The 26,683-nt window shown below is 48.1% G+C and overlaps 1 protein-coding gene across 1 annotated transcript in view; it reads right to left on the bottom strand.

Moving 5' to 3' along the window:
* LOC147121682 (putative voltage-dependent R-type calcium channel subunit alpha-1E) overlaps positions 1–26,683 on the bottom strand; it is a 1,254,166-nt gene that overhangs the window by 951,441 nt on the left and 276,042 nt on the right. The window contains exons 15-17 of the mRNA XM_085977984.1: positions 21,160–21,232; positions 18,080–18,197; positions 15,261–15,328 (exon numbers count right to left, since the gene is read on the bottom strand). Coding sequence (XP_085834110.1) covers positions 15,261–15,328; positions 18,080–18,197; positions 21,160–21,232 — 259 coding nt within the window. The remainder of the gene's footprint in view (positions 1–15,260; positions 15,329–18,079; positions 18,198–21,159; positions 21,233–26,683) is intronic.

Here is a 26,683-nt window from a genome sequence, read left to right as displayed (position 1 = left end):
GATCTTACGCTGGACAAGGCTTTCAGCATTGCAGTATCACACGAAGCAGCAGCACGGGGCACTGCAGAGATACAATGGAGACCGCAAGAATATGGCACAAATGAAATGTCATACGGAACAGTGAAGTGCTATCGCTGCGGCAGAACAACACACGACCATAATGATTGCTGGTTCAAGGACAAAGTGTGCAGACAGTGTGGAAAAGTAGGACACATAGCAAGAGTCTGCAGGTCGGGAAAGAAAACCAGCAGCAAGAAATCTCCACAGGAGAAGTACAAGAAGGTACATAAAGTGACGGAGAGTAGTTCAGACGAACAGAAGAGTGATACAGACTCCGGAAGCAAGGAGCGGGGTTGTATGAAACTACATAATGTGATCAAAACAGAGGATCACCAAACTATCTGGGTCACGTTCAAGATAGCAGGAGTCCAAGTGAAAATGGAATTGGACACAGGATCAGCCCTAACAGTCAGAAGGGACTACAAGCGGCTATTCTCACATATACCCTTGAGAGATACAAAGATTGTCTTGAAGACGTAGACGGGGCAAAAAGTCTACGCCAAAGGAAAAATAAGGGTGAACGTTATATATAACGGCAAGGAAACACCAAAAATGGACATATATGTATTGCCAGATGGAGGACCACCACTACTAGGACGTGAATGGATCCGGAAGATACAGCTAGATTGGCATTCCATACAGGCACTGACTGTGGCTGACAAAAAGGATGACGACGTCACACCTGGGCGACTGTCAAAGATCCTAATTGACGTGAAAGAAGTGTTCCAGCAAGGACTCGGAACACTAAAAGGTATGACAGCGATGATTAAAATTGAAGAAAACGCAAGCCCAAAATTTGGCTGAGAGGTTCGTACAAACCTTTAAGAAGGCAATAAAGGCTATGTACAATGACAACATTCCGCTGCAGCACAAGGTGGACAATTTCCTGTTCGCCTACCGGAATGCGACACATGCAGTCACCAACCAGGCCCAGCCATGATGTTCTTTAACCGAAGGTTAAGATCTCGCCTGGATTTGCTCAGACCAAACGTACGAAGAGATGTTGAGAGTAAGCAATTCCAGCACATCCATGAGAAGCCAACAAGGAGCTTCAATGTAGGGCAACCAGTCTTGGCCCGCGACTACCGAACAGAAAAATGGCAGCCAGGAACGACATGCACACGGCAGGGCCCACTAATGTACACAGTGGACGTTGAGGAGAGCATCGTGAGACGCCATGCTGACCAAATCCTAGAGTCACAGGAACACGTCAACCCCATGCCTCGCCCATACGTACCTGGTGATGAACCCAACGTACAGGTAGCATCTACCCCAGAAACAGTAGCATCGGAAGCTGATGAACCAACCGACGATGGGGCCAGAATCGCCTCCGCACCAAGAGCAAGACACTCGGGAAAGGCGCTATCCAGAAAGGATCAGGAAGCCTCCCCAAAGACTGAATTTATAAATAGACTATTTTCAGCTAATGTTGCATGTTAAAAGTGTTAATTGTAATTAGTTTGATATTTAATTGTTAAATGAGTGTTATGGTACTGTTAATCTAAAAGGGGAGGAATTGTAATGTATGTACCTTTAAGGGAGAGAACTACTTTTTACAGCTCCTGTATACTGTAGTAACGGCAGTGACCACACCTGTATATAAACCCTGAGTAGTGATCTGTACAATTAGTTCTAGAGTAACCCTCATTCAGTAAACACCTGTTGAATCGTTCCCTGCAGCCTGTTGTCTGATTTTTGAAGGACACAACATTAAGATACACGGACATAACATTTGTGGTCTACATTAATGATTTGGATGTGAATGTAAAAGGTATGATCAGTAAGTTCGCAGATGACATGAAAATTGGTGGGGTGGTAAATAGCGAGGCGGGAAGCCTCAGGCTACAGGACGATATAGATGGGTTGGTCAGATGGGCGGAACAGTGGCAAATGGAATTTCACCCTGAAAAGTGTGAGGTGATGCATTTTGGATGGACTAACAAGGCAAGGGAATACACAATGAATGGTAAGACCCTAGGAAAGACAGAGGATCAGGGGGTCCTTGGTGTGCATGTACATAGATCCCTGAAGGCAGCAGAACAGGTGGATAAGGTGGTTAAAAAGGCATATGGGATACTTGCCTTCATTAGCCGAGGCATAGAATATAAGAGCAGGGAGGTTATGATGGAGCTGTACAAAACGCTGGTAAGGCCACAGCTGGAGTACTGTGTGCAGTTCTGGTCGCCACACTATAGGAAGGATGTGATTGCTTTGGAGAGGGTGCAGAGGAGATTTACCAGGATGTTACCTATGAAGAAAGACTGGACAGGCTGGGGTTGTTTTCCTTGGAGCAGGGAAGGCTGAGGGGGGACCTGATTGAGGTATACAAAATTATGAGGGGCATAGATAGGGTGGATAGAAAGGAACTTTTCCCCTTAGTAGAGGGGTCAATAACAAGGGGGCATAGATTCAAGGTAAGGGGCAGGAGGTTTAGAGGGGGTTTGAGGAAAAACTATTTCACCCAGAGGGTGGTTGGAATCTGGAACTCACTGCCTGAAAGAGTGGTAGAGGCTGGAACCCTCACAACATTCAAGAAGCATTTGGATGAGCACTTGAAATGCCATAGCATACAAGGCTACGGACCAAATGCTGGAAAATGGGATTAGATTAGACAGGGCTTGATGGCCGGCGCGGACGCGAGGGGCCTCTTTCTGTGCTGTATAACTCTATGACTAGTATGGACTCTGTACAGTGTACCCAGTCTGTACTGTATGGAATATGTACAGTGTCCCAAGTCTACACTCTATAGAATCTCTAGATTGTCCCTAGTCTGTTCTGTGGAATCTGTACAGTGTCCCCAGTCTGTACTGAATGGAATATGTACAGTGTCCCAAGTCTACACTCTATAGAATCTCTAGATTGTCCCTAGTCTGTTCTGTGGAATCTGTACATTGTCCCAAGTCTGCACTCAATGGAATCTCTACAATGATCCCAGTCGGTAATATATGGAATATGTACAATGTCCGCAGTCTGAACTGTATGGAATCTGTAGAGTGTCCACAGTCTGTACTGTATGGAATCTGTACAGTGTCCCCAGTCTGTACTGTATGTAATATGTACAGTGTCCCAAGTCCAATACTCTATAGAATCAGTAGATTGTCCCCAGTCTGTTCTATGGAATCTGTACAGTGTCCCTAGTCTTTACTGTATGGAATCTGTAAAGTGTCCCCAGCCTGTGCTCTATGGAATCTGTAGATTGTCCCCAGTCTGTATTCTATGGATGCTGTACCATGTCCCCAGTCTGCAATGTAGGTAATCTGTAGAGTGTCCCCTGCCCGTACTGTATGGAATCTGTAAAGCGTCCACAGTCTGCAATGTATGGAATCTGTACAGTTTCCTCAGACTGTACTATATGGAATCTGTAGAGTGTACCAAGTCAGTATTGTATGGATTCTGTACAGTGTCGCCAGTCTGTACACTATGGAATCTGTACAGCGTCCCGTCTGCACTGTATGGAATCTGTACAGTTTCCCCAGACTGTACTGTATGGAATGTGTAGAGTGTACCAAGTCAGTGCTGTATGGATTCTGTACAGTGTCGCCAGTCTGTACACTATGGAATATGTACATTGTCCCCAGTCTGTTCTATGGCATCTATACATTGTCCCCAGGCCATACTGTATGGAATCTGTACAGTGTCCCCAGTCTGTACTGTATGGAATCTATAGCGCGTCCCCAGTCTGTACTGTATGGACTCTGTACATTGTCCTCAGTCTGCATGGTATGGAATCTGTACAGTGACCCGTGTCTGTACTCTATGGTATCTCTAGTGTCCCCAGTCTGCATTGTATGGAACTTGTACAGTGTCCCAAGTCTATACTGTATGGAATCTGTGCAGCGTCCCCATTCTGTACTGTATGGAATCTGTTCATTTTCCCCAGTCTGTACTGTATGGAATCAGAAGAGTGTACCAAGTCTATACTGTATAGAATCTGTACAGTGTCCATAGTTTGTACTGTATGGAATCTGTGGAGTGTCCCCAGTCTGTACTGTATGGAATCTGTATAGTGTCCCCAGTCTGTATTCTATGGAACCGGTACTGTGCCACCAGCCTGCACTGTATGGAATCTGTAGAGTGTCCCGTCGGTACTGTATGGAATATGTACAGTGTTCCCAGTCTGTACAGTATGGAATTGGTACCATGTCCCCAGTCTGTACTCTATGGAATCTATAGATTGTTCCCAGTCTGAATTCTATGGACCCTGTACCGTGACCCCAGTCTGCACTGTATGGTATCTCTAGAGTCTCCCCAGTCTGTACTGTATGGAATCTGTACAGTTTCCCCAGTCTGTACTGTATGGAATCTGTACAGTTTCCCCAGGCTGTACTGTATGGAATCTGTAGAGTGTCCCCAGGCTGTACTGTATGGAATCTGTAGAGTGTGCTCAGTCTGTACTGTATGGAACCTGTACAGTGTCCCCAGTCTGTATTCTATGGAATCTGTACAATGAACACAGTCTGTACTCTTTTGAATCTGTATAATATCCCCAGTCGGTACTGTATGAAATCTGTAGAGTGTCCCCAGTCTGTACTGTATGGAATCTGTAGAGTGTGCTCAGTCTGTACTGTATGGAACCTGTACAGTGTCCCCAGTCTGTATTCTATGGAATCTGTACAATGAACACAGTCTGTACTCTTTTGAATCTGTATAATATCCCCAGTCGGTACTGTATGAAATCTGTAGAGTGTCCCCAGTCTGTACTGTGTGGAATATGTACAGTGTCCCAAGTCCATACTCTATAGAATCAGTAGATTTTCAACAGTCTGTTCTATAGAATCTGTACCATGACCCCAGTCTGCACTGTAGGTAATCTGTAGAGTGTCCCGTCTGTACTGTATGGAATCTGTAAAGCGTCCCCAGTCTGCAATGTATGAAATCTGTACAGTTTCCCCAGACTGTACTGTATGGAATATGTAGAGTGTACCAAGTCAGTACTGTATGGATTCTGTACAGTGTCACCAGTATGTACACTATGGAATCTGTACAGCATCCCCATTCTGTACTGTATGGAATCTGTACAGTTTCCCCAGACTGTACTGTATGGAATGTACCAAGTCAGTGGTGTATTGATTCTGTACAGTGTCGCCAGTATGTACACTATGGATTCTGTACAGCATCCCCATTCTGTACTGTATGGAATCTGTACAGTTTCCCCAGACTGTACTGTATGGAATGTGTAGAATATACCAAGTTAGTGCTGTACTGATTCTGTACAGTGTCGCCAGTATGTACACTATGGAATCTGTACAGTTTCCCCAGTCTGTGCTGTATGGAATCTGTAGAGCGTCCCCAGTCTGTACTGTATGGACTCTGTACATTGTCCCCAGTCTGCACAGTATGGAATCTGTACAGTGACCCGAGCCTGTACTCTATGGTATCTCTACCGTGTCCCTAGTCTGTATTGTATGGAAACTGTACAGTCTCCCCAGTCTGCACTGTATGGAATCTGTACAGCATACCCATTCTGTACTGTATGCAATCAGAAGAGTGTACCAAGTCTATACTGTATAGAATTTGTACAGTGTCAATAGTCTGTCCTGTATGGAATCTGTAGAGTGTCCCCAGTCTGTACTGTATGGAATCTGTAGCGAGTCCCCAGTCAGTACTGTATGGAATCTGTACCGTGTCCCCAGTCTGCACTGTATGGAATCTGTACAGTCTCCCCAGTCTGTACTGTATGGAATCTGTACAGTCTCCTCAGTCTGTACTGTATGGAATCTGTACAGTCTCCTCAGTCTGTACTGTACGGAATCTGTACAGCATCCCCAGTCTGTACTGTATGGAATCTGTACAGTGTCCCCAGTCTGTACCATATGGAATCTGTACATTGTCCCCAGTCTGTACTGTATGGAATCTGTACATTGTCCCAAGTCTGTACTCAATGGAATCTCTACAATGATCCCAGTCGGTAATATATGGAATATGTACAATGTCCCCAATATGTTCAGTATGGAATCTGTACATGTGCCCAGTCTGTACTGCGTGGAATCTGTACAGTGTCCTCAGTCTGTACTCTATGGAATCTGTACAGTGATCCCAGTCAGTAATATATGGAATATGTACAATGTCCCCAGTCTGTACGGTATGGAATGTGTACAGTGATCCCAGTCTGCACTGTATGGAATTTGTTCAGTGTCCCCAGGCTATACTGTATGGAATCTGCAGAGAGTCCGCAGTCTGTACTGAATGAAATCTGTTCAGTGTTCACAGTCTTTACTCCATGGAACCTGTACAGTGTCCCCAGTCTGTACTATGTGGAATCTGTACAGTGTCCCCAGTCTGTAGTCTATGGAATCTGCACAATGAACCTGATGTAATAAAGACTCACTACGCACTTGGTTGAACATAAAGCAAGGCTTTAATCGACTTGTAACAAAACATGGAGGTCTAGTTAGTAGTCACTAGCTTCCTGTTTCCATATTGTCTCTGGCCAAGTTGGGCCAACGTCCGAGTATTTATACTCCTCGGACGGCGCCCTCAGCTGGCCGTCCAGTAGTACTTCCTGAGTTGCTTCTTGTAGAAGTTGCGATTTACGACAGAACCCAGTTGGTACTGCATGGAAAATGTACAGTGTCCCCATTCTTTACTGTATCGAATCTGCACAGTGTCACCTGTCTGCTCTCTATGGAATCACTACAGTGTCCCCAGTCTGCACGGTATGGAATCTGTACAGTCTCACCAGTCTGTACTGTATGGAATTTATACAGTGTCCCCAGTCTGTACTGTATGGAATCTGTACAGTGTCCCCAGTCTGTACTCTATGGAACCTGTACAATGATCCCAGTCGGTAATATATGGAATATGTACAATATACCCAGTCTGTACTGTATGGAATCTGTACAGTGACTCCAGTCTGTACTCTATGGAATCTGTAGAGAGTCCCAATCTGTACTCTATGGAATCTGTACAGTGTCCCCAGTCTGTACAGTATGGAATCTGTACAGTTTCCACAGTCTGTACTCTATGGAATCTGTAGAGTGTTCCCAGTCTGTACTATATGGAATCTGTAGTGAGTCCCCAGTCTGTGCTGTGTAGAATCTGTACAGTGTCACCAGTCTTTACTGTATGGAATCTGAACATTGTACATATTCCATACAGTACAGACTGGGGACAATGATCAGTCGGTACTGTATGGAATCTGTACAATGTCACCAGTCTGTACACTATGGAATATGTAGTGTCCCTAGTCTGTTCTATGGAATCCATAGGGTCCCCAGTCTGTACTGTATGGAACCTGTACAGTGTCCCCAGTCTGCACACTATGGAAACTATAGATTGTCCCCAGTCTGTATTCTATGGAATCTGTATTTTATACCCAGTCTGTATTCGATGGAACCTGTACTGTGTCCCCAGTCTGCACTGTATGTAATCTGTACAGCGATCTCAGTCTGTACTGTATGGAATCTGTACAGTTTCCGCAATCTGTACTGTATGGAATCTGTGCAGTGTCGCCAGTCTGTAGTGTATGGACCCTGTACAGTGCCACCAGTCTGTACTGTATGGAATCTGTGGAGTGTCCCAAGTCTCTACTGTATGGAATCTATACAGTGTCCCCAGTCTGTACTCTATGGAATATGTAGAGCTGAGGGCGCCGCCCGAGGAATATAAATTCTTGGCCGGTGACAGGAAGCTAGTGACTACTAACTAGACCTCCATGTTTTGTTACAAGTCGATTAAAGCCTTGCTTTCTGTACAACCAAGTGCATAGTGAGTCTTTATTATGTCATAGAGATTCCAGTTCAGTGACCTAGTCTGTGCTGTATGGAATCTGTAGATTGTCCCCAGTCTGTACTCTATGGAATCTGTACAGTGTCCCCAGGTGTACTCTATGGAATCTGTGCAGTGTTGCCAGTCTGTACTCTATGGAATCTGTACCATGAACCCAGTCTGTACTGTATGGAATCTGTACAGTACCACTAGTCTGTACTGTATGGAAGCTATACAGTGTCCCCAGTCTGTACTGTATGGAAGCTGTACAGTACCACTAGTCTGTACTGTATGGAAGCTGTACAGTGACCACAGTCTGTACTCTATGGATTCTGTAGAGTGTCCCCAGTCTGTACTGTATGGAATGTGTACAGTGTCCCCAGTCTGTACTGTATGGAATCTGTACAATTTCACCAGTCTGTAATGTATGGAATCCGTACAGTGTCCCCTGTTTGTACTGTATTCAATCTGTACAGTATCCCCAGTCTGTACTGTATGGAAGCTGCAGAATGTCCACAGTTGTACTGTATGGAATCTGTATAGTGTCGCCAGTCTGTACTCTATGGAATCTGTACCATGAACCCAGTCTGTACTGTAGGGAATGTGTACAGTGATCCCAGTCGGTACTGTATGGAATATGTATGATGTTCCCAGTCACTACAGTATGGAATCTGTACAGTGTCCACAGTCTGTACTCTATGGAATCTGTACAATGATCCCAGTCGGTAATATATGGAATATGTACAATATACCCAGTCTGTACTGTATGGAATCTGTACAGTGACCCCACTCTCTACTCTATGGAATCTGTAGAGTGTCCCCAGTCTGTACTGTATGGAATCTGTACAATTTCACCAGTCTGTAATGTATGGAATCTGTACAGTGTCCCCTGTTTGCACTGTATTCAATCTGTGCAGTATCCCCAGTCTGTACTGTATGGAAGCTGTAGAGTGTCCACAGTTGTACTGTATGGAATCTGTACAATAACCCCAGTCTGTACTGTATGGAACCTGTGCAGTGTCGCCAGTCTGTACTCTATGGAATCTGTACCATGAACCCAGTCTGTACTGTAGGGAATGTGTACAGTGCCACTAGTCTGTACTGTATGGAATCTGTACAATGTCACCAGTCTACTGTATGGAATCTGTATTGTGTCCTCAGTCTGTATTGTATGGAATCAGTACAGTGTCACCAGTTTGTACAGTATGGAATCTGTACAATGATCCCAGTCTGTACTATATGGAAACTGTACAGTGTCCCCAGGTGTACTGAATGGAATCTGTACAGTGTCTCCAGTCGGAACTGTATGGAATCTGTACAATGTCCCCAGTCGGAACTGTATGGAATCTGTACAATGTCCCCAGTGTGTACTGTATGGAATCTGTACTGTGCCCCCAGTCTGTACAGTATGGAATCTGTACAGTGTCCCCAGTCTGTACTCTATGGAATCTGTAGAGTGTCCCCAGTCTATATGCTATGGAAACTGTAGAGTGCACCCAGTCTGTACTCTATGCAATCTGTAGACTGTCCCCAGTCTATACTCTATTGAATCTATACAGTGTCCCCGGTCTGTACAGTATGGAACCTGTATAGTGTCCCAAGTATGTACTGTATGGAATCTGTACACTGCCCCCAGTCTGGACTGTATGGAATCTGTACAGTGTCCCCAGCCTGTACAGTATGGAATCTGTACAGTGTCCCCAGTCTGTACTGTATGGAATCTGTACAGTGTCCCCAGTCTGTACAGTATGGAATCTGTACAGTGTCCCCAGTCTGTACTCTATGGAATCTGTACAGTGTCCCCAGTCTGTACAGTATGGAATCTGTACAGTGTCCCCAGTCTGTACTGTATGGAATCTGTACAGTGTCCCCAGTCTGTACAGTATGGAATCTGTACAGTGTCCCCAGTCTGTACAGTATGGAATCTGTACAGTGTCCCCAGCCTGTACTCCATGGAATCTGTACAGTGTCCCCAGTCTGTACAGTATGGAATCTGTACAGTGTCCCCAGCCTGTACTCCATGGAATCTGTACAGCGTCCCCAGTCTGTACAGTATGGAATCTGTACAGTGTCCCCAGTCTGTACTCTATGGAATCTGTAGAGTGTCCCCAGTCTGTATGCTATGGAAACTATAGAGTGCACCCAGTCTGTACTCTATGCAATCTGTAGACTGTCCCCAGTCTATATTCTATTGAATCTATACAGTGTCCCCGGTCTGTACAGTATGGAATCTGTGTAGAGTGTCCCCAGTATCTACTGTATGGAATCTGTACACTGCCCCCAGCCTGTACTCCATGGAATCTGTACAGTGTCCCCAGTCTGTACTCTATGGAATCTGTACACTGCCCCCTGTCTGTACTGTATGTCATCTGCACCATGTCACCAGTCTGTACAGTATGGAATCTGTACAATTACTCCAGTCTGTACAGTATGAAATCTGTTCAGTGTCCCCAGTCTGTTCTGTATGGAATCTGTGGAGTCCCCAGTCTGTACTCTATGGAATCTGTACAGTGTTCCCAGTATTTACTCTGTGGAATCTGTACAGTAATCCCAGTCTGTACTGTATGGAATCTATACAGTGTCCCCAGACTGTACTGTATGGAATCTGTACAATGTCCCCCGTCTGTACAGTATGGAATCTATACAGTGTCCCCAGTCTTCACTGTATGGAATCTGTACTGTATGGAATCTGTACAATGATCCCAGTCAGTACAGTATGTAATCGGTAGTGTGTCCCCAGTCTCTACTGTATGGAATTTGTAAAGTGCCCCCAGTCTGTACTGTATGGAATCTGTAGAGTTTCTACAGTCTGTACTGTATGGAATCTGTACAATGACCCCAGTCTGTACTGTATGGAATCGGTAGAGACTCCCCAAGTCTCAGCTGTATGGAATCTGTAGTGTGTCCCCAGTCTGTACTGTATGAAATCTGTACATTATCCTCAGTCTGTACTGAATGGAATCTGTGCAGTGTCCCCAGTCTGTACTATATGGAATCTGTACAGTGTCCCCAGGTGTACTGAATGGAATCTGTACAGTGTCTCCAATCTGTACTGTATGGAATCTGTACCTTGAACCCAGTCGGTACTGTCTGGAATCTGTACAATGTCCCCAGTCTGTACTGTATGGAATCTGTACAGTGCCCCGAGTCTGTACTGTATAGAATCTGTACAGTGTCCCCAGTCTCTTGCCTGCTCTTGTAGCCACAGTATTTAAATGGCTGGTCCAGTTCAATTTCTGATCAATGGTAACCCTCAGGATGTTGATAGTGGGGGATTCAGCGATGGTAATGCCATTGAATGTCAAGGGGAGATGGTTAGAGTCTCGCTTGTTGGAGATGGTCATTGCCTGGCACTTGTGTGGTACGAATGTTACTTGCCACTTGTCAGCCCAAGTCTGAATGTTGTCCAGGTCTTGCTGCATATGGACACGGACTGCATCAGTATCTGACGAGTCTCGAAAGGTGTTGAACAGTGTGCAATCATCAGCGAACATCCCCACTTCTGACCTTTGGAGGGAAGGTCATTGATGAAACAGCTGAAGATGGTTGGGCCTAGGACACTGTCCTGAGGAACTCCTGCAGTGATGTCATGTGATTGAGATGAATGACCTCCAACAACCACAGCCAACTTCCTTTGTGCTAGGTATGATTCCAACCAATGGAGAGTTTTCCCCTTGATTCCCATTGACTTCAGTTTTGCTAGGGCTCCTTGATGCCACACTCGATCAAATGCTGCCTTGATGTCAAGGGCAGTCACTCTCACCTCACCTCTTGAGTTCAGCTCTTTTGTCCATGTTTGGACCAAGGCTGTAATGAGGTCAGGAGCTGAGTGGCCCTGGCGGAACCCAAACTGGGCGTCAGTTAGCAGGTTATTGCTGAGTAAGTGCCGCTTGATAGCACTGTCGACGACACCTTCCATCACTTTGCTGATGATTGAGAGTAGACTGATGGGACGGTAATTGGCCGGGTCGGATTTGTCCTGCTTTTTGTAGACAGGACATACTTGGGCAATTTTCTACATTGCCGGGTAGATGCCAGTGTTGTAGCTATACTGGAACAGCTTGGCTAGGGGCACAGCTAGTTCTGGAGCACAAGTCTTCAGTACTATTGCTGGAATGTTGTCAGGGCCCATAGCCTTTGCAGTATCCAGTGTCTTCAGCCGTTTCTTGACATCACGTGGAGTGAATTGAATGGGCTGAAGACTGGCATCTGTAATGCTGGGGACCTCAGGAGGAGGCCGAGATGGATCATCCACTCGGCACTTCTGGCTGAAGATAGTTGCAAATGCTTCGGCCTTGTCTTTTGCACTCACGTGCTGGGCTCCACCATCATTGAGGATGGGGGTATTTTTGGAGCCTCCTCCTCCTGCTAACTGTTTAATTGTCCACCACCACTCACGACTGGATGTGGCAGGACTGCAGAGCTTTGATTTGATCCGATGGTTGTGAGATCGCTTAGCTCTGTCTATCGCATGTTGCTTCCGTTGTTTGGCATGCAAGTAGTCCTGTGTTGTAGCCTCACCAGGCTGACACCTCATTTTTCAGTATGCCTGGTGCTCTCCTGCACTCTTCGTTAAACCAGGGTTCATCTCCCGGCTTGACGGTAATGGTAGAATGAGGGATATGCCGGGCCATGAGGTTACAGATTGTGGTTGAATACAATTCTGCTGCTGCTGATGGCCCACAGCGTCTCATGGATGCCCAGTTTTGAGTTGCCAGATCTGTTCGAAATCTGTCCCATTTAGCACGGTGGTAGTGCCACACAACACGGTGGAGGGTATCCTCAACATGAAGACGGGACTTCGTCTCCACAAGGACTGTGCGGTGGTCACTTCCACCAATGCTGTCATGGACAGATGCATCTGCAACAGGTTGAGTGACCCAAGTCTCTACTGTATGGAATCTGTAGAGTGTCCCCAATCTGTTCTGTATGGAATCGGTACAGTGTCCCCAGTCTGTGCTGTATGGAATCTGTACAGTTACTCCAGTCTGTACTGTATGGAATCTATACAGTGTCGCCATTCTGTACTGTATGGACTCTGTACAGTGTCGCCATTCTGTACTGTATGGAATCTGTTCAATGTCCCCAGTCAGTACTGTACGGAATCTGTACAGTGTCCCCAGTCTGTATGGTATGGAATCTGTAGATTGTCCCCAGGTCTGTAATCTATGGAATCTGTAAAATGATCCCAGTCGGTACAGTATGGAATTTGTACAGTGTCCCAAGTCTGTACTGTAAGGAATCTGTACAGTGTCCCCAGTCTGTACTGTATGGAATCGGTACAGTGTCCCCAGTCTGCACTGTATGGAATCTGTAGAGTTTCCCCAGTCTGTACAATATGGAATCTGTACAATGTCCTCACTCTGTACTGTATGGAATCTGCAGAGTTTCCACAGTCTGTACTCTATGGAATCTGTAGAATGTCCCCAGTCTGTACTGTATGGAATCTGTACATTGTCCCCAGTCTGTACTGTATGGAATCTGTACAGTGTCGCCATTCTGTACTGTATGGAATCTGTAGATTGTCCCCAGGTCAGTAACCTATGGAATCTGTACAGTGGCCCCAGTCTGTACTCTATGGAATCTATAGATTATCCCCAGTCTGTATTCCATGGATCCTGTACCGAGTCCCCAGTCTGTACTGTATGGAATCTGTACAGTTTCCCCAAAATGTACTGTATAGAATCTGTACCATGTCCCCAGTCTGTACTGTATGGAATCTGTACAGTGTCACCAGTCTGTACTGTAAGGAATCTGTAGAGTGTCCCCAATCTATACTGTATGGAATCTGTGCAGTGTCTGAACTCTGTACTGTATGGAATCTGTACAGTGTCCCCAGTCTGTACTGTATGGAATCTGTGCATGTCCCCAGTCAATAAGCATGCAGGTGCAGCAGGCGGTTAAGGAGGCAAATGGTATGTTGTCCTTCGTAGCGAGAGGGTTTGAGTACAGCAACAAGGATGTCTTGCTGCAGTTTTACAGGGCCTTGGTGAGACTACATCTTGAGTATTGTGTGCAGTTTTGGTCACCTTATCTGAGGAAGGATGTTCTTGCCATGGAAGGAGTTCAGCGAAGATTCACCAGGCTGATACCTGGGATGGCAGGAATGACGTATGAGGAGAGATTGGGTCGATTGGGATTGTACTCGCAGGAGTTTAGAAGAATGAGAGGGGATCTCATTGAAACTTATAAAATTCTTACAGGACTGGACAGACTCGATGCAGGAAGGATGTTCCCAATGGTCGGGGAGTCCAGAACTAGGGGTCACAGTCTAATGATAAGGGGTAAGCCATTTAGGACAGAAATGAGGAGGAATTTCTTCACCCAGAGAGTGGTGAACCTGTGGAATTCTCTACCACAGAAGGCAGTAGAGGCCAATTCATTAAAAATATTCAAGAAGGAGTTGGATATATTTCTTAAGGCTAAAGGGATCAAGGGGTAAGGGGAGAAAGCAGGGACCGGGTACTGAATTTGGATGATCAGCCATAATCGCATTGAATGGCGGAGCAGGCTCGAGGGGCCGAATGGCCTACTCCTGCTCCTATCTTCTATGCACTGTATGGAATCTGTACAGTGCCCCCAGTCTGTACTGTATGGAATCTGTACAGCGTCCACAGTCTGTACTGTATGGAATCTGTACAGTGTCCCCAGTCTGTACTGTATGGAATCTGTACAGTGTGCCCAGTCTGCACTCTATACAATGTCCCAGTCTGTACTGTATGGAATCTGTACAATGTCCCCAGTCTGTACTCTACGGAATCTGTACAATGTCCCCAGTCTATACTGTATGGAATCTGCACAGTGTCCCCAATCTGTACTGTATGGAATCTGTACAATGTCCCCAGTCTGTACTCTATGGAATCTGTAGATTGTCCCCAGTCTGTACTCTACGGAATCTGTACATTGTCCCCAGTCTATACTGTATGGAATCTGCACAGTGTCCCCAATCTGTACTGTATGGAATCTGTACAATGTCCCCAGTCTGTACTCTATGGAATCTGTACAATGTCCCCAGTCTGTACTGTATGGAATCTGTACAATGTCCCCAGTCTGTACTCTATGGAATCTGTACAATGTCCCCAGTCTGTACTCTACGGAATCTGTACAATGTCCCCAGTCTATACTGTATGGAATCTGCACAGTGTCCCCAATCTGTACTGTATGGAATCTGTACAATGTCCCCAGTCTGTACTCTATGGAATCTGTACAGTGTCCCCAGTCTGTACTGTATGGAATCTGTACAATGTCCCCAGTCTGTACTGTATGGAATCTGTACAATGTCCCCAGTCTGTACTGTATGGAATCTGTACAATGTCCCCAGTCTGTACTGTATGGAATCTGTACAATGTCCCCAGTCTGTACTGTATGGAATCTGTACAATGTCCCCAGTCTGTACTGTATGATAAGTGCTCCTTGTGTCCAGTCTGTAATAATTGATTGAAAACAGTTAGTTATGCAACAGCAAAGAGATTAAAGTTCAAGAGATACTTTACCTTTGTCAACTCCTGGGCATTGGCCAGATTATCAACTGCGATGGCCAGGAACACATTCAGCAGGGTGTCTTTACATCAGGGTTAAGGATTTGAGAAACTGAGCCCAATCACTCTGCATCCACTCAAATGTCGGGCCTTATTGCAGGAAGTAGCAAAGCAACACCTGGTTAATCTTCAAGCCCTGGGATCAGCTCAATAGACTGTCTGATCATTTGCCAATCATCAGGAAAAACAGGCCTTTATGTGGTTGCCAGGGATTTGCAGTGGAATTGCTGAGCATGATCCCAAAAAACTCCAGCATAATTCCTAGAATCCCAAGTGGTTTGACTGGAACTTTATTTCTTCAGTCAGTATCCCAAGGCCCTGCCCACCGGGGTAGTGATTGGTCAGCATTGCGCCCTATTTCAGGGCATAAAACAGGTGCAATGATGACCAATTGGGCAGCGGGACGAGCCACACCCAAAATGCGCCTGCATTTGAGCCATCGCCAAATTGGTCAGGCATATTTTTCAGGCGCCCCAGCGGCCATCTAAAAGAGGTGTCAGCTCCTCGCATGGGTTAATGAGGTGCCTGACGCCTGTTCACGGTTCAGTCTGGGAAATTCTTTTCCAATGATTGGGGCAGGAGTCGGGCCTGATCCGCTCAGTATTATTCAACCTTCCCGCCCCCGCCCCATGTGGGATGTGGCCAATAAATCCTGGCCTTGCCAGTGCCGCCCACATCCCAGGAAGAAGAAAATAAAATGTTAATGCTCTAACCCCCCCCCCTCCCAGGCCTTGCCTTCTGGCCACTGACAGCGAGGCAAGCTGTCTGATATTCCTATTCGTAAAGTGTGTGAGTCGCCTGTGGAGGATAGACCAGAGACAGCAGCTTGGGCTAAAGTGTTATTGAGGCCCGGGCACCAATTTAAGGCCTCCCTGCTCACGGACTCACAGCTATTTATGGACTCGAGAATGGGCCAGGATCAATTTCAACCCATGGCAGTTCAGAGGCTTTAGTTTTTTACTTGCTAACAGCCCTGAAGTTCCCTCTGAGGAGAAACATAGGCAATGGAATAGGTTATCCATCCCCTTAGACCTGCTCCGCCATTCAATTTGATCATGGCTGATCTGCACCTCAACCTCATTGACGCGCCTTTGCTCCATATCCCTTGATACCCTGACCCAATAAAAAATCAATTTCTGTCTTGAAAGCTCCAATTGTCCCCCAGCATCCACAGCCTTTTGGTGGAGAGAGTCCCAGATTTCCACACCTGAGAATAAGTCTGTCTTGCATTCTCAAGGTATTTAGTCTCCCCTCATGACCCTACTGAGGCAAGGTAGGGTGGTACGGTTTGTGTGCTGAGCGACGGGCATGGCTCCTGCTACTGTCTCATAAGAACATAAGAATTAGGAGCAGGAGTCAGCCATTTGGCCCCTTGAGCCTGCTCCGCCATTCAATAAGGTCATGGCTGATCTTCTACCTCAACTCCACTTTCCTGCATTATCCCCATTACCGTTGATTCCCTTAATATTCAAAAATCTATCGATCTCTGTCTTGAATATACTCAACGACTGAGCCTCCACAGCCCTTTTGGGGAGAGAATTCCAAAGATTCACCACCCTCTGAGTGAAGAAATTATTTCCCCATCTCAGTCCTAAATGGCCGACCCCTTACTCTGAGACTGTGACCCCTGGTTGTAGACTTCCCAGCCAAGGGAAACATCCTCCCTGTGTCTACCCTTTCCCACTACTGCCGCCCAGTATGTGATTGGCACTTGAGCCTAGGGTCAGTTGGATGTGGTTGGTTGGGGGCTCAGGCTGGAGTTTCTCCGCACAAATGGTGCAGCAGTCCAGGGGCAAATAATAGTTGGAGCAGCACTATCTCGGGAGTAGGAAACACGATTGGAGCAATCGAGCCCCTGTGCAGTAGTCTGGGCCTCAACCCATTCGCTCCCTCCAACACCACTACTCTGGCTGGCATTCCTCATGAACACCTGATTGGGCCAAAGCCCAGATATCCCACAACACCTTGATCTCTCCAAAGGACAAACGGCAACTTTCACCCTATTGAGACTTGGACTGAAATGCCAAGGCTAGATCTCACTCCAATTGGCCATGGTTTAACAATTTGCTGGGAAAATAATGACCAGTTTAATGGTGCTCACTGTTATTAAAGTGTAAATCGTTCAGCAACTTGTGGCAAGGAAGAGATGTGAATCGCCACAAGTTGCTGAACGATTTGCGCCCCTCCACCTTTAGCCTCACGATACCGGGAGCTCGCCCTCAAACTCCCCGTGTGTTTTCAGGAAATTGCTGCATTCGCTCAATAATTGCCCATTAACCTCGCCACAGGAGGTTAGGGCTGGCATAACAGCGTAAGGACCTTTTTTAATTAGGAGATTTATGTTCCTGCAATGACACTCAACCTTTCTGGCCCAGAAAGGGAACAATTGAATCTATGGAGTCTCATTCCTACAGGTAGTAAATTGTTCCTAGAGGTTTTTAAAATGGGGCACGATTGTGAATTCTCCAGCAAATTCTGGGCCGCTATTTTGGACTAGCTCCTTCTCTGGCACGGTTACCATGGTTACGTGGCCTACCCATTCGGTGCTGCCTCTACCACCAGTGTTTTTGAATACGGCGGCTGAGCAGTCTCAATAAGTGAGCGATCAATATAGTTCAAAGACGATTCTAGAAGCGTGTCTGATAGCCACTCTGAGCCTGCCCGTACTTTAAAATGTTCCTGGAGCACCAAGCAGATGAGTGCAATATAAATACAGCCCAGCGCACAAACTAAGAACCCGAGAGAACAGGACATTCATTGCAGTGAAAGGATACAGTTTCCAAAGAGCGTGAGGACAATAAAATACACGGATGACCACATTCCCGAGTTCACACCTCCCTGCGATTTTATCCCATTGTACATCACCTCATTCCAATCCTCACCCGTCAAAATCTGAAGAGAATAGATTGCATGTTACTTTGGCTGCATAGGTAGATCTAACCAGGGAAAGAGACAGACTTAGAAGTAATGGTTTAGAGTGGAAGCTCATTGTAGTGACATCCCCGATCACAGCAAGGAAAAGAGACAGAGGGAACACAGGACGGAACTAATGTGATGATGGTTTCTGTCTCGAACACCCTTTCAGGCACTGAGTTCTAGACCCTCACCACCCTCTGGGTGAAAAGATTTCTCCTCAACCCCCCTCACCAATTACTTTAAATCTATATCCTGTGGCAAAGCCACTAAGAGACTTTCACAGTGATTTGTATAATTGCCTTTAATCATGTTTATTACCTTTCAATGTTGGCTCTGGTTAAACAGAGCTAGATCGACAAAATCGCGATCTGACGCGATGACGTCATCACGTGGGTCATGTGACGTCCCCAACGGCGGGAAACGTGATGATGTCATGACGTCAGAGGTAGAGGGCGTGGCCAGCCAGTCCTCGTGTGGAGTGATAGAGAAAAGACCTGTTTAGAGCTTCTCCTGCATTTTCTTCTTTTGTAAAGTTTTAATACATTAAACTCAGTTTGTTAACTTCCAGTGAGTTCATAGATTCTTTGCTAGGAGTGTAGAGACTCCTACATTGGTGACCCCGAATCCTCACGATTGTTTTTCGCGGTGAACGCAGAGAACGGGCCAGTAATGGAGACCAATGCAGTGGCCTTGAAGCTCCCCCAATTCTGGGAACAGACGGCCTCTTGGTTTGTGCAAGCCGAGGCGCAATTTGAGCTCCGCAACATCGTACAGGACCAGACCAGATATCTCCACGTGGTCTCCGCACTCGAGAGCTCGACGGCATCGAGAATCATCAGCCTTCTGGAGAGTCCCCCAAATGCTGACAAGTATGTCGCCATCAAGACACGATTGCTGCAGGTATTTGGTCTTACCAAAGCGGAGCGCGCTCGCCGTTTACCGACGCTACCAGGGTTAGGTGACTCCAAACCCTCGGAGCTTATGAGCCATATGCTGACTCTCCTGGGGTCCGAGCCCCAGTGCTTTCTGTTTCGCGAGCTGTTCCTTACTCAACTCCCTGAGCAAGTCCAGGCGGCCCTCGCCCGAGCAGAAACCGCAGACTGCGTCGCGCTCACCGAAGAGGCGGATAAGATTTACGCAGTCCGGCAACAGTACTGTGCCCTGGCGCAATGCCTCGCCACGAGGAGCCCGGCCCCGGCGACCGGTTACTGCTACTACCATGCTCGTTTCGGACCGAAGGCCCGCTGCTGCCACCCACCGTGCAGTTTCATTACCAGACCGTCGAATAGACCGCCACAAGTCAAGCACGCCGGTCCCGGTACTTCCCCCGCGGCCACGATGGCGATCGGCGCTTCCGGGAATTTAGGAGTCGGTCCAACAGACTTGTCCGACCTCCTCAGCGATTGACTCTTTCCTTTAAAGACAATTCTGGGGGGGCGTATGTGGCAAAGCCACTAAGAGACTTTCACAGCGATTTGTATAATTGCCTTTAATCATGTTTATTACCTTTCAATGTTGGCTCTGGTTAAACAGAGCTAGATCGACAAAATCGCGATCTGACGCGATGACGTCATCATGCGGGTCATGTGACGTCCCCAACGGCGGGAAACGTGATGACGTCATGACGTCAGAGGTAGAGGGCGTGGCCAGCCAGTCCTCGTGTGGAGTGATAGAGAAAAGACCTGTTTAGAGCTTCTCCTGCATTTTCTTCTTTTGTAAAGTTTTAATACATTAAACTCAGTTTGTTAACTTCCAGTGAGTTCATAGATTCTTTGCTAGGAGTGCAGAGACTCCTACAATCCCCTGATTATTAACTTCTCTGCTATGGGAAATAGGTGCTTCCTGTTCACTCTATCAAGGCCCCTCATAATGTTATACACCTCAATTAAATCTTCCCTCAGCCTCCTCTGCTCCAAAGAAAACAACCCCAGCCTATGCAATCTTTCCTCATAGCTAAAATTCCCCAGTCAAGGCAACGTCCTTGTAAATCTCCTCTGTACCCTCTCTATTGCAATCACATCCTTCCTGTAATGTGGTGAGCAGAACTGCATGCAGTACTCTAGCTGTTGTCTAACTAGTGTTTTATACAGTTCTTATATTCTATGCCTCGGCTAAAAAAGGAAAGTATGCCGTATGCCTTCTTAACCAATTTATCTACCTGTCCTGCTAACTTCAAGTCCCTCTGTTCCTCTACACTTCTCAGTGTCCTACCATTTAATGTGTATTCCCTTGCCTTGTTAGCCCTCCCAAATGCATTAGCTCACACTTCTTCGGATTGAATTCCTTTTGCCACTTTTCTGCCCACCTGACCAGTCCATTGATAGCTTCCTGCAATCTATAGCTTTCTTCCTCACTATCAACCACCCCACCAATTTTTCTATCATCTGCCAACTTCTTAATCGTGCCCCCTTCATTGAAGCCTAAATCATTGATATATACGCCACAAAAAGCAAGAGACTTAGTACTGAGCCCTGCGGAACCCCACTGGAAACAGCCTTCCAATTACAAAAACACCCGTCGACCATTACCCTTTGCTTCCTGCCACTGAGCCAATTTTGGATCCAACTTGCGACTTTCCCTTGGATCCCATGGGCTTTTACTTTTCTGACCAGTCTGCCATGTAGGACCTTTTCAAAAGCCAATCAAGTTAGTTAGACATCGTCGTAGTTAGACAAGACCTTCCCTTAACATCTTCACCACTCACTGACAAATGTTACACATCTTCACCTCTCACTGACTAACGTTATTTGCCTTCACTGCTAATTACCAAGTGTTACACACGCAGGGATAGACAATAAGGAGAACCGCAGTTTTTATTAATAAGCCCTAGTGCCCGATGGTAAGTTTGCTTCCTTTACCAGTGCCCTCTGACCTCTGTGTAGTTCCGGCCCATTTACACACCATTTGGATCTACCTTTGAAGCGGCTGTTCCTCGTACCTGAAATACTGTGATGATCGCAGCAGGGAAGGTGTCGAAGTTGGTCGGCGGGGTCCCATCCTCGAAGTTGAATCTGTGGTGGAAAAAAAGAGGGGAAAGGGTCTGAAGGTTTCTGAACGAGCAGCAGAGCAGTGTCGATGGTTCATGTATCACTGTAGGGTGATGGGTGGCTGCAGTCTGACAGGATGGTCATGTACCAGGTACGTTTAGTATATTTGCTCTACAGCCACATAAATGCCGTGGCTACTAGAGCAGGTCAAAAGCTGGGTATTCTGCGGTGAGTGACTTCCGCCTGACCTCCTGACCTCTTGACTCCTCAAAGCCATCTACAAGTCACAAGTCAGGAGTGCAATGGAATACTCTCCAACCACATTCGAGAAGCTCGACACCATCTAGGACAAAGCAGCCGCATGATTGACACACCATCCACCACCTTAAACATTCACTCCCTCCACCACCGTGGTACTGTGCAGTGTGTACCATCTACAAGATGCACTGCAACAAATCACCAAGACTCCTTCGGCAGCACCTCCCAAACCCGCGATCTCTACCACCTAGAAGGACAAGGGCAGCAGGCGCATGGGAACGCCAGCACTTCCAAGTCCGCCTCCAAGTCACCCACCATCCTGACTTGGAGATATATTGGCTTTACCTTCATCATCGCTGGGTCAAAATCCTGGAACAACCCACCTAACAGCACTGTGGGAGCATCTTCACCACACGGACTGCATTGGTTCAAGAAGGCGGCTCACCACAGCCTTCTAAAGGGCAACTAGGGATGGGCAATAAATGACGGCCTTGCCAGAGATGCTTATATTCTTAGAATGAATAATAAAAAAACAGCCCATTCAAAGACATGCAAAAGCCCATTGAGGTGGCTGAACCACCATTTTGCAAACAATGTTTGCGGGGTTCAGGAATGTGGTGAGAAGGATGGTAGTTCCAACTATGGGATAGAAGATTGGTAGCTGGGATTGAGGGATCTGGTGAGAAGGCGGTCATGGGTCTTTGTGGTGAAACTATGACACTGTGGCAGAGCCACCAAGGGTCTCAGAACAATTATTAATAATCCCTTTAACTACAGTATAGTGTAACCGCGGACTGCACCTTTCACAGAAGATCACAGAAACCTCACAGTGCAGATAGAGGCCATTTCGGCCCATCGAGCCTGCACCGACACATATCCCACCCGATCCCCGTAACCCCTACACCAACACATATCCCACCCTATCCCCGTAACCCCACGTATTTAATCCCCCTAACACTAAGGGTCAATTTTTATCATAGCCAATCAACCTAACCTGCACATCTTTGGACTGTGGGAGGAAACCGGAGCACCCGGAGGAAACCCACGCAAACACGGGGAGAATGTGCAAACTCCACACAGACAGTCACCCGAGGCCGGATTCGAACCTGGGTCCCTGGTGCTGTGAGGCAACAGTGCTAACCACTATGCCACCGTGCTGCCTGTTAACTGTACTGTATGGTGTTTTCCTGCACTCCACGTGATGTCATGACGCTGCTCACGTGACCACCAGTGACGCGAAGAACGTGATGACGTCATGACGTCAGCTTCCAGTAGTCGTCGAGTGCCCAGCAAGCTGTATAGACCTGTATACCGTTTCTCCTGTAGTTTCCCTGCTAACTTCGTTGTTCATGAAAACCTGTTGATTTGATTCATCGAGTCGAATACTTTATTCAGCTAGGAACCTCCGTTCCTACATTGGTGACCCCGATCTCGTCGGACAACTTTCGTTGAGGATGAACACGAACGCCGTCGCCCTTAAACTGCCGCAGTTCTGGGAACAGCAGCCAGCAGCATGGTTTTTCCAGGCAGAAGCACAGTTCACTCTCCGGGAGGTCACTACGGATGCGACCCGTTATTATTACGTGGTTGCCGCTCTCGACAGTGCCACGGCCTCGCGGGTCGTCAGCATCCTTGGAAGCCCACCGGAGGAGGGCAAGTACGAAGCGCTTAAAGCCTGTTTGCTACAGGTATTTGATCTTAATAAGTCGGAGCGGGCACGCAAGCGTATTTCCATGCCCGGCCTCGAGGACTCAAAACCGTCAGGGCTGATGAGTCAAATGCTCACGCTGTTGGGTGCGGAACCCCAATGCTTTTTATTCCGTGAGCTTTTCCTCTGCCAGCTACCCGAACCGGTTCAGGCGGCCTTGGCCAACACTGCCATCACAGACGGTGCTGAACTCGCTGCAGAGGCAGACAAGATATTTACTGTTACTCAGCAATGTTGTGCAGCCGCGAGGCGCTTTTCCCCCACGCGAGAGAAAGCCAGCCCGCCCCCAGCAGGATGGTGCGCGTACCACACCCGTTTTGGCGCCAAAGCTCGATGCTGCCGGCCTCCTTGCAGTTTCCCTCAAGAAAACAACAACAAAAAAAACTCCAACAAGCCCACGTCCTCCCGGACGGATGACAAGGTCTAAAAAGCACAGCAAGTTAGCCATGGCGGCGGGCTCAGCGGGCAAACTCATTTATGTTACGGATTCCGTTACGGGCCGCCGGTTCCTGTGCGACACTGGCTCACAGTGCAGCATCCTCCCAGCTTCAAAGCTGGACTTACTATCCGGCAGCCAAGGGCCTTCCCTCGTGGCAGTAAATGGCGCGGTCATGCGTACGTTCGGGAAACGGATGGTAAACTTAACCTTCGCCGGTCAACGTTTTGTCTGCGACTTTATTACAGTCATGGTCCCACAGGCCATCCTGGGGGCCGATTTTTTCTGCGCCAACGGTCTGCTGGTCGATGTCCAACACTGCCGACTCATTAATGCGTCCACATTCCACGCAGTGCCCTGCCACCGCAGCACCGCCGTGTCCTGGTCGGTGGCCTGCGCGGTTCCATCGCAAGACGACTTTACGCGCCTGCTCGGCGAATTCCCGGAGCTCACCAGGCCCACTTTTTCGGCTTCAAGCACATGGCATGGGGTGGAGCACCATATCTCCACGACCGGAGCACCAGTTTACGCTCAGGCGCGGCGATTAGAAGCCGGCAAGCTGGCAGCCGCAAAGGCTGAGTTCCAGACCATGGAGCGCCTCGGGATCATCCGGCGTTCGGACAGCCCTTGGTCTTCCCCACTGCATATAGTCCCCAAACCAGGCGGCGGATGGCGACCTTGCGGGGATTACAGACGCTTAAACGATGCCACGACACCGGACAGGTACCCGATTCCCCACATCCAAGATTTTTCGGCTCATCTGGCTGGAAACGCTATATTTTCTAAAATGGATCGCATTCGTGGATATCACCAAGTTCCGGTGCACCCTCCAGACGTCCCCAAAACGGCAGTCATCACTCTGTTCGGCCTTTTTGAGTTCCTCCGCATGCCATTCGGTCTGAAAAATGCTGCTCAAGCATTCCAGCGTTTGATGGACTCTGTATTACGGGACCTACCCTTCATTTTTGTCTATTTGGACAACATCCTCATAGCCAGTAAGGATTCGACAGCTCACATGGCCCACTTACGTACACTTTTCGCCCGACTCAGCCAACACGGCCTTATTGTCAATCCGGCCAAATGCACCTTCGGAGTATCCTGCATTGATTTCCTGGGACACAGGATTACCCCAGAAGGCGCCGTCCCACTAGCCACCAAGGTAGAGGCAGTTACCGCATTCCCGCAGCCTCGCACGGTCAAATCCCTGCAAGAGTTCTTGGGGATGGTAAATTTTTATCATCGATTCGTCCCCAAAGCGGCCCGGTTGATGCAACCGCTGTACGAAGCACTAAAGGGAAAGTCGGGCAAGGATGTTCTCACTTGGACACTGCAAATGGACCAGGTGTTCCGCGATACCAAGGCGGCGTTGGCAGACACAACTATGCTGGCACGCCCACGTCCGGGCGTGACTGTGGCCCTCACTACGGATGCCTCCGACTACGCCATCGGAGCAGTTCAAGAGCAATGGGTCGACGGGGGTTGGCAGCCGTTAGCCTTTTCCAGCCGCCAACTGCGCAAGAACGAGCGAAAGTATAGCACTTTTGACAGAGAGCTGCTAGCCCTGTTTTTGGCCATCAGGCATTTCCGTTTCCTCCTAGAAGGCCGCCCGTTCACTGCCTTCATGGACCACAAGCCGCTCACCTTCGCTATGGCCAAAGCGGCGGAGCCTTGGGCAGCTCGGCAGCAGCGCCACCTCACGTTTATATCCGAATTCACGACGGATTTGCGGCACGTGTCGGGCAAGGATAATCTCGTGGCAGATTGCCTTTCCCGAGTCCCAGTCCAGGCAGTCCACCTGGGCATCGATTTCGTCGGACTGGCAGAGGATCAACTGGCAGACCCAGAAGTACAAGCGTTTAGGACCACGCCTTCCAGTTGGCAGGTTGCAGACGTGCCGTTTCAAGAGGCAGGAACCACGCTCTTGTGCGACACATCCATGGGAGTGCCCCGGCCCATCGTGCCGGTCGAATGGCGCAAGAAGGTATTCCAGGCAATCCACGGGTTATCTCACCCGGGAATGCGGGCTTCTCAACGGCTAATGTCCCGCAAATTCGTTTGGAAAGGCATGCATCTGGACGTCCGGGACTGGACAAACAATTGCGTCGATTGCCAATAGTCCAAAGTTCACCGTCACGTCAAGGCCCCGCTGGCAAACTTCCCGGTGCCTGAGCGCCGTTTCAACCACGTTCACGTGGATTTAGTAGGCCCCCTTCCCGGGTCACGTGGATTCACACACCTCCTGACAGTCGTAGACCGGACCACCAGATGGCCAGAGGCGATTCCATTGGCCGCCACCACCGCAGCAGACGTAGCCAGGGCATTTCTTTCGTCGTGGGTAGCTCGTTTCGGGGTGCCATCGGACATCTCCTCGGACCGCAGTCCGCAATTCACCTCAGAGCTGTGGAACGCAGTGGCACAAGGCCTGGGTACCAAGCTGCACCGTACCACCGCGTACCATCCGCAGGCGAATGGCCTGTGCGAAAGGTTTCATCGGTCCCTCAAAGCGTCCCTCCGTGCCAGCCTGCGAGGACCCAACTGGGTGGATAGGCTCCCATGGGTGATGCTAGGCCTCCGGACAGCACCAAAGGAGGATCTTCAGTCTTCATCGGCTGAGCTGGTTTATGGCCAGACACTCAGAGTGCCAGGTGACTTCCTACCTCCACACACCGAACCATGGTCTGCAACTCAACAGCTCCAACTGCATCAGGTGGCGGCTAGGAATTTCCAGCCCATCCCCACCTCGCAGCACGACCTGCAGAGGCCTCACGTTCCGACAGAGCTCATGAGTTCGGACTATGTCTTTATTCGGCAAGACGGTCACAGAGACCCACTCAAGCCGTCGTATACCGGACCCTTTTGTGTCATCTCATCAGGGGAAAAGTTCTTCACAGTCGAAGTCAGTGGAAAGTCTGATACTGTTTCGGTCGACCGGCTGAAACCAGCCCACCTGGATCGGACTGAGCCTGTCGTGGCTGCCCAACCGCCTCGCCGTGGCCGACCGCCGTTAGCCACCAGACCAGCTGTGCATCAACCCACCGTCGAACAGCCCGATTCGTCCTCCGACACGCCTGCA

The sequence above is a fragment of the Somniosus microcephalus genome, chromosome 3, assembly GCF_052327205.1.
Source record: "Somniosus microcephalus isolate GS21.2 chromosome 3, FLI_Smic_1.0, whole genome shotgun sequence".
Classification (NCBI taxonomy): Eukaryota; Metazoa; Chordata; class Chondrichthyes; order Squaliformes; family Somniosidae; genus Somniosus; species Somniosus microcephalus.
The sequence above is the reverse complement of the archived record's forward strand: the minus strand, read 5'-3'. Positions and strand labels throughout refer to the sequence as shown.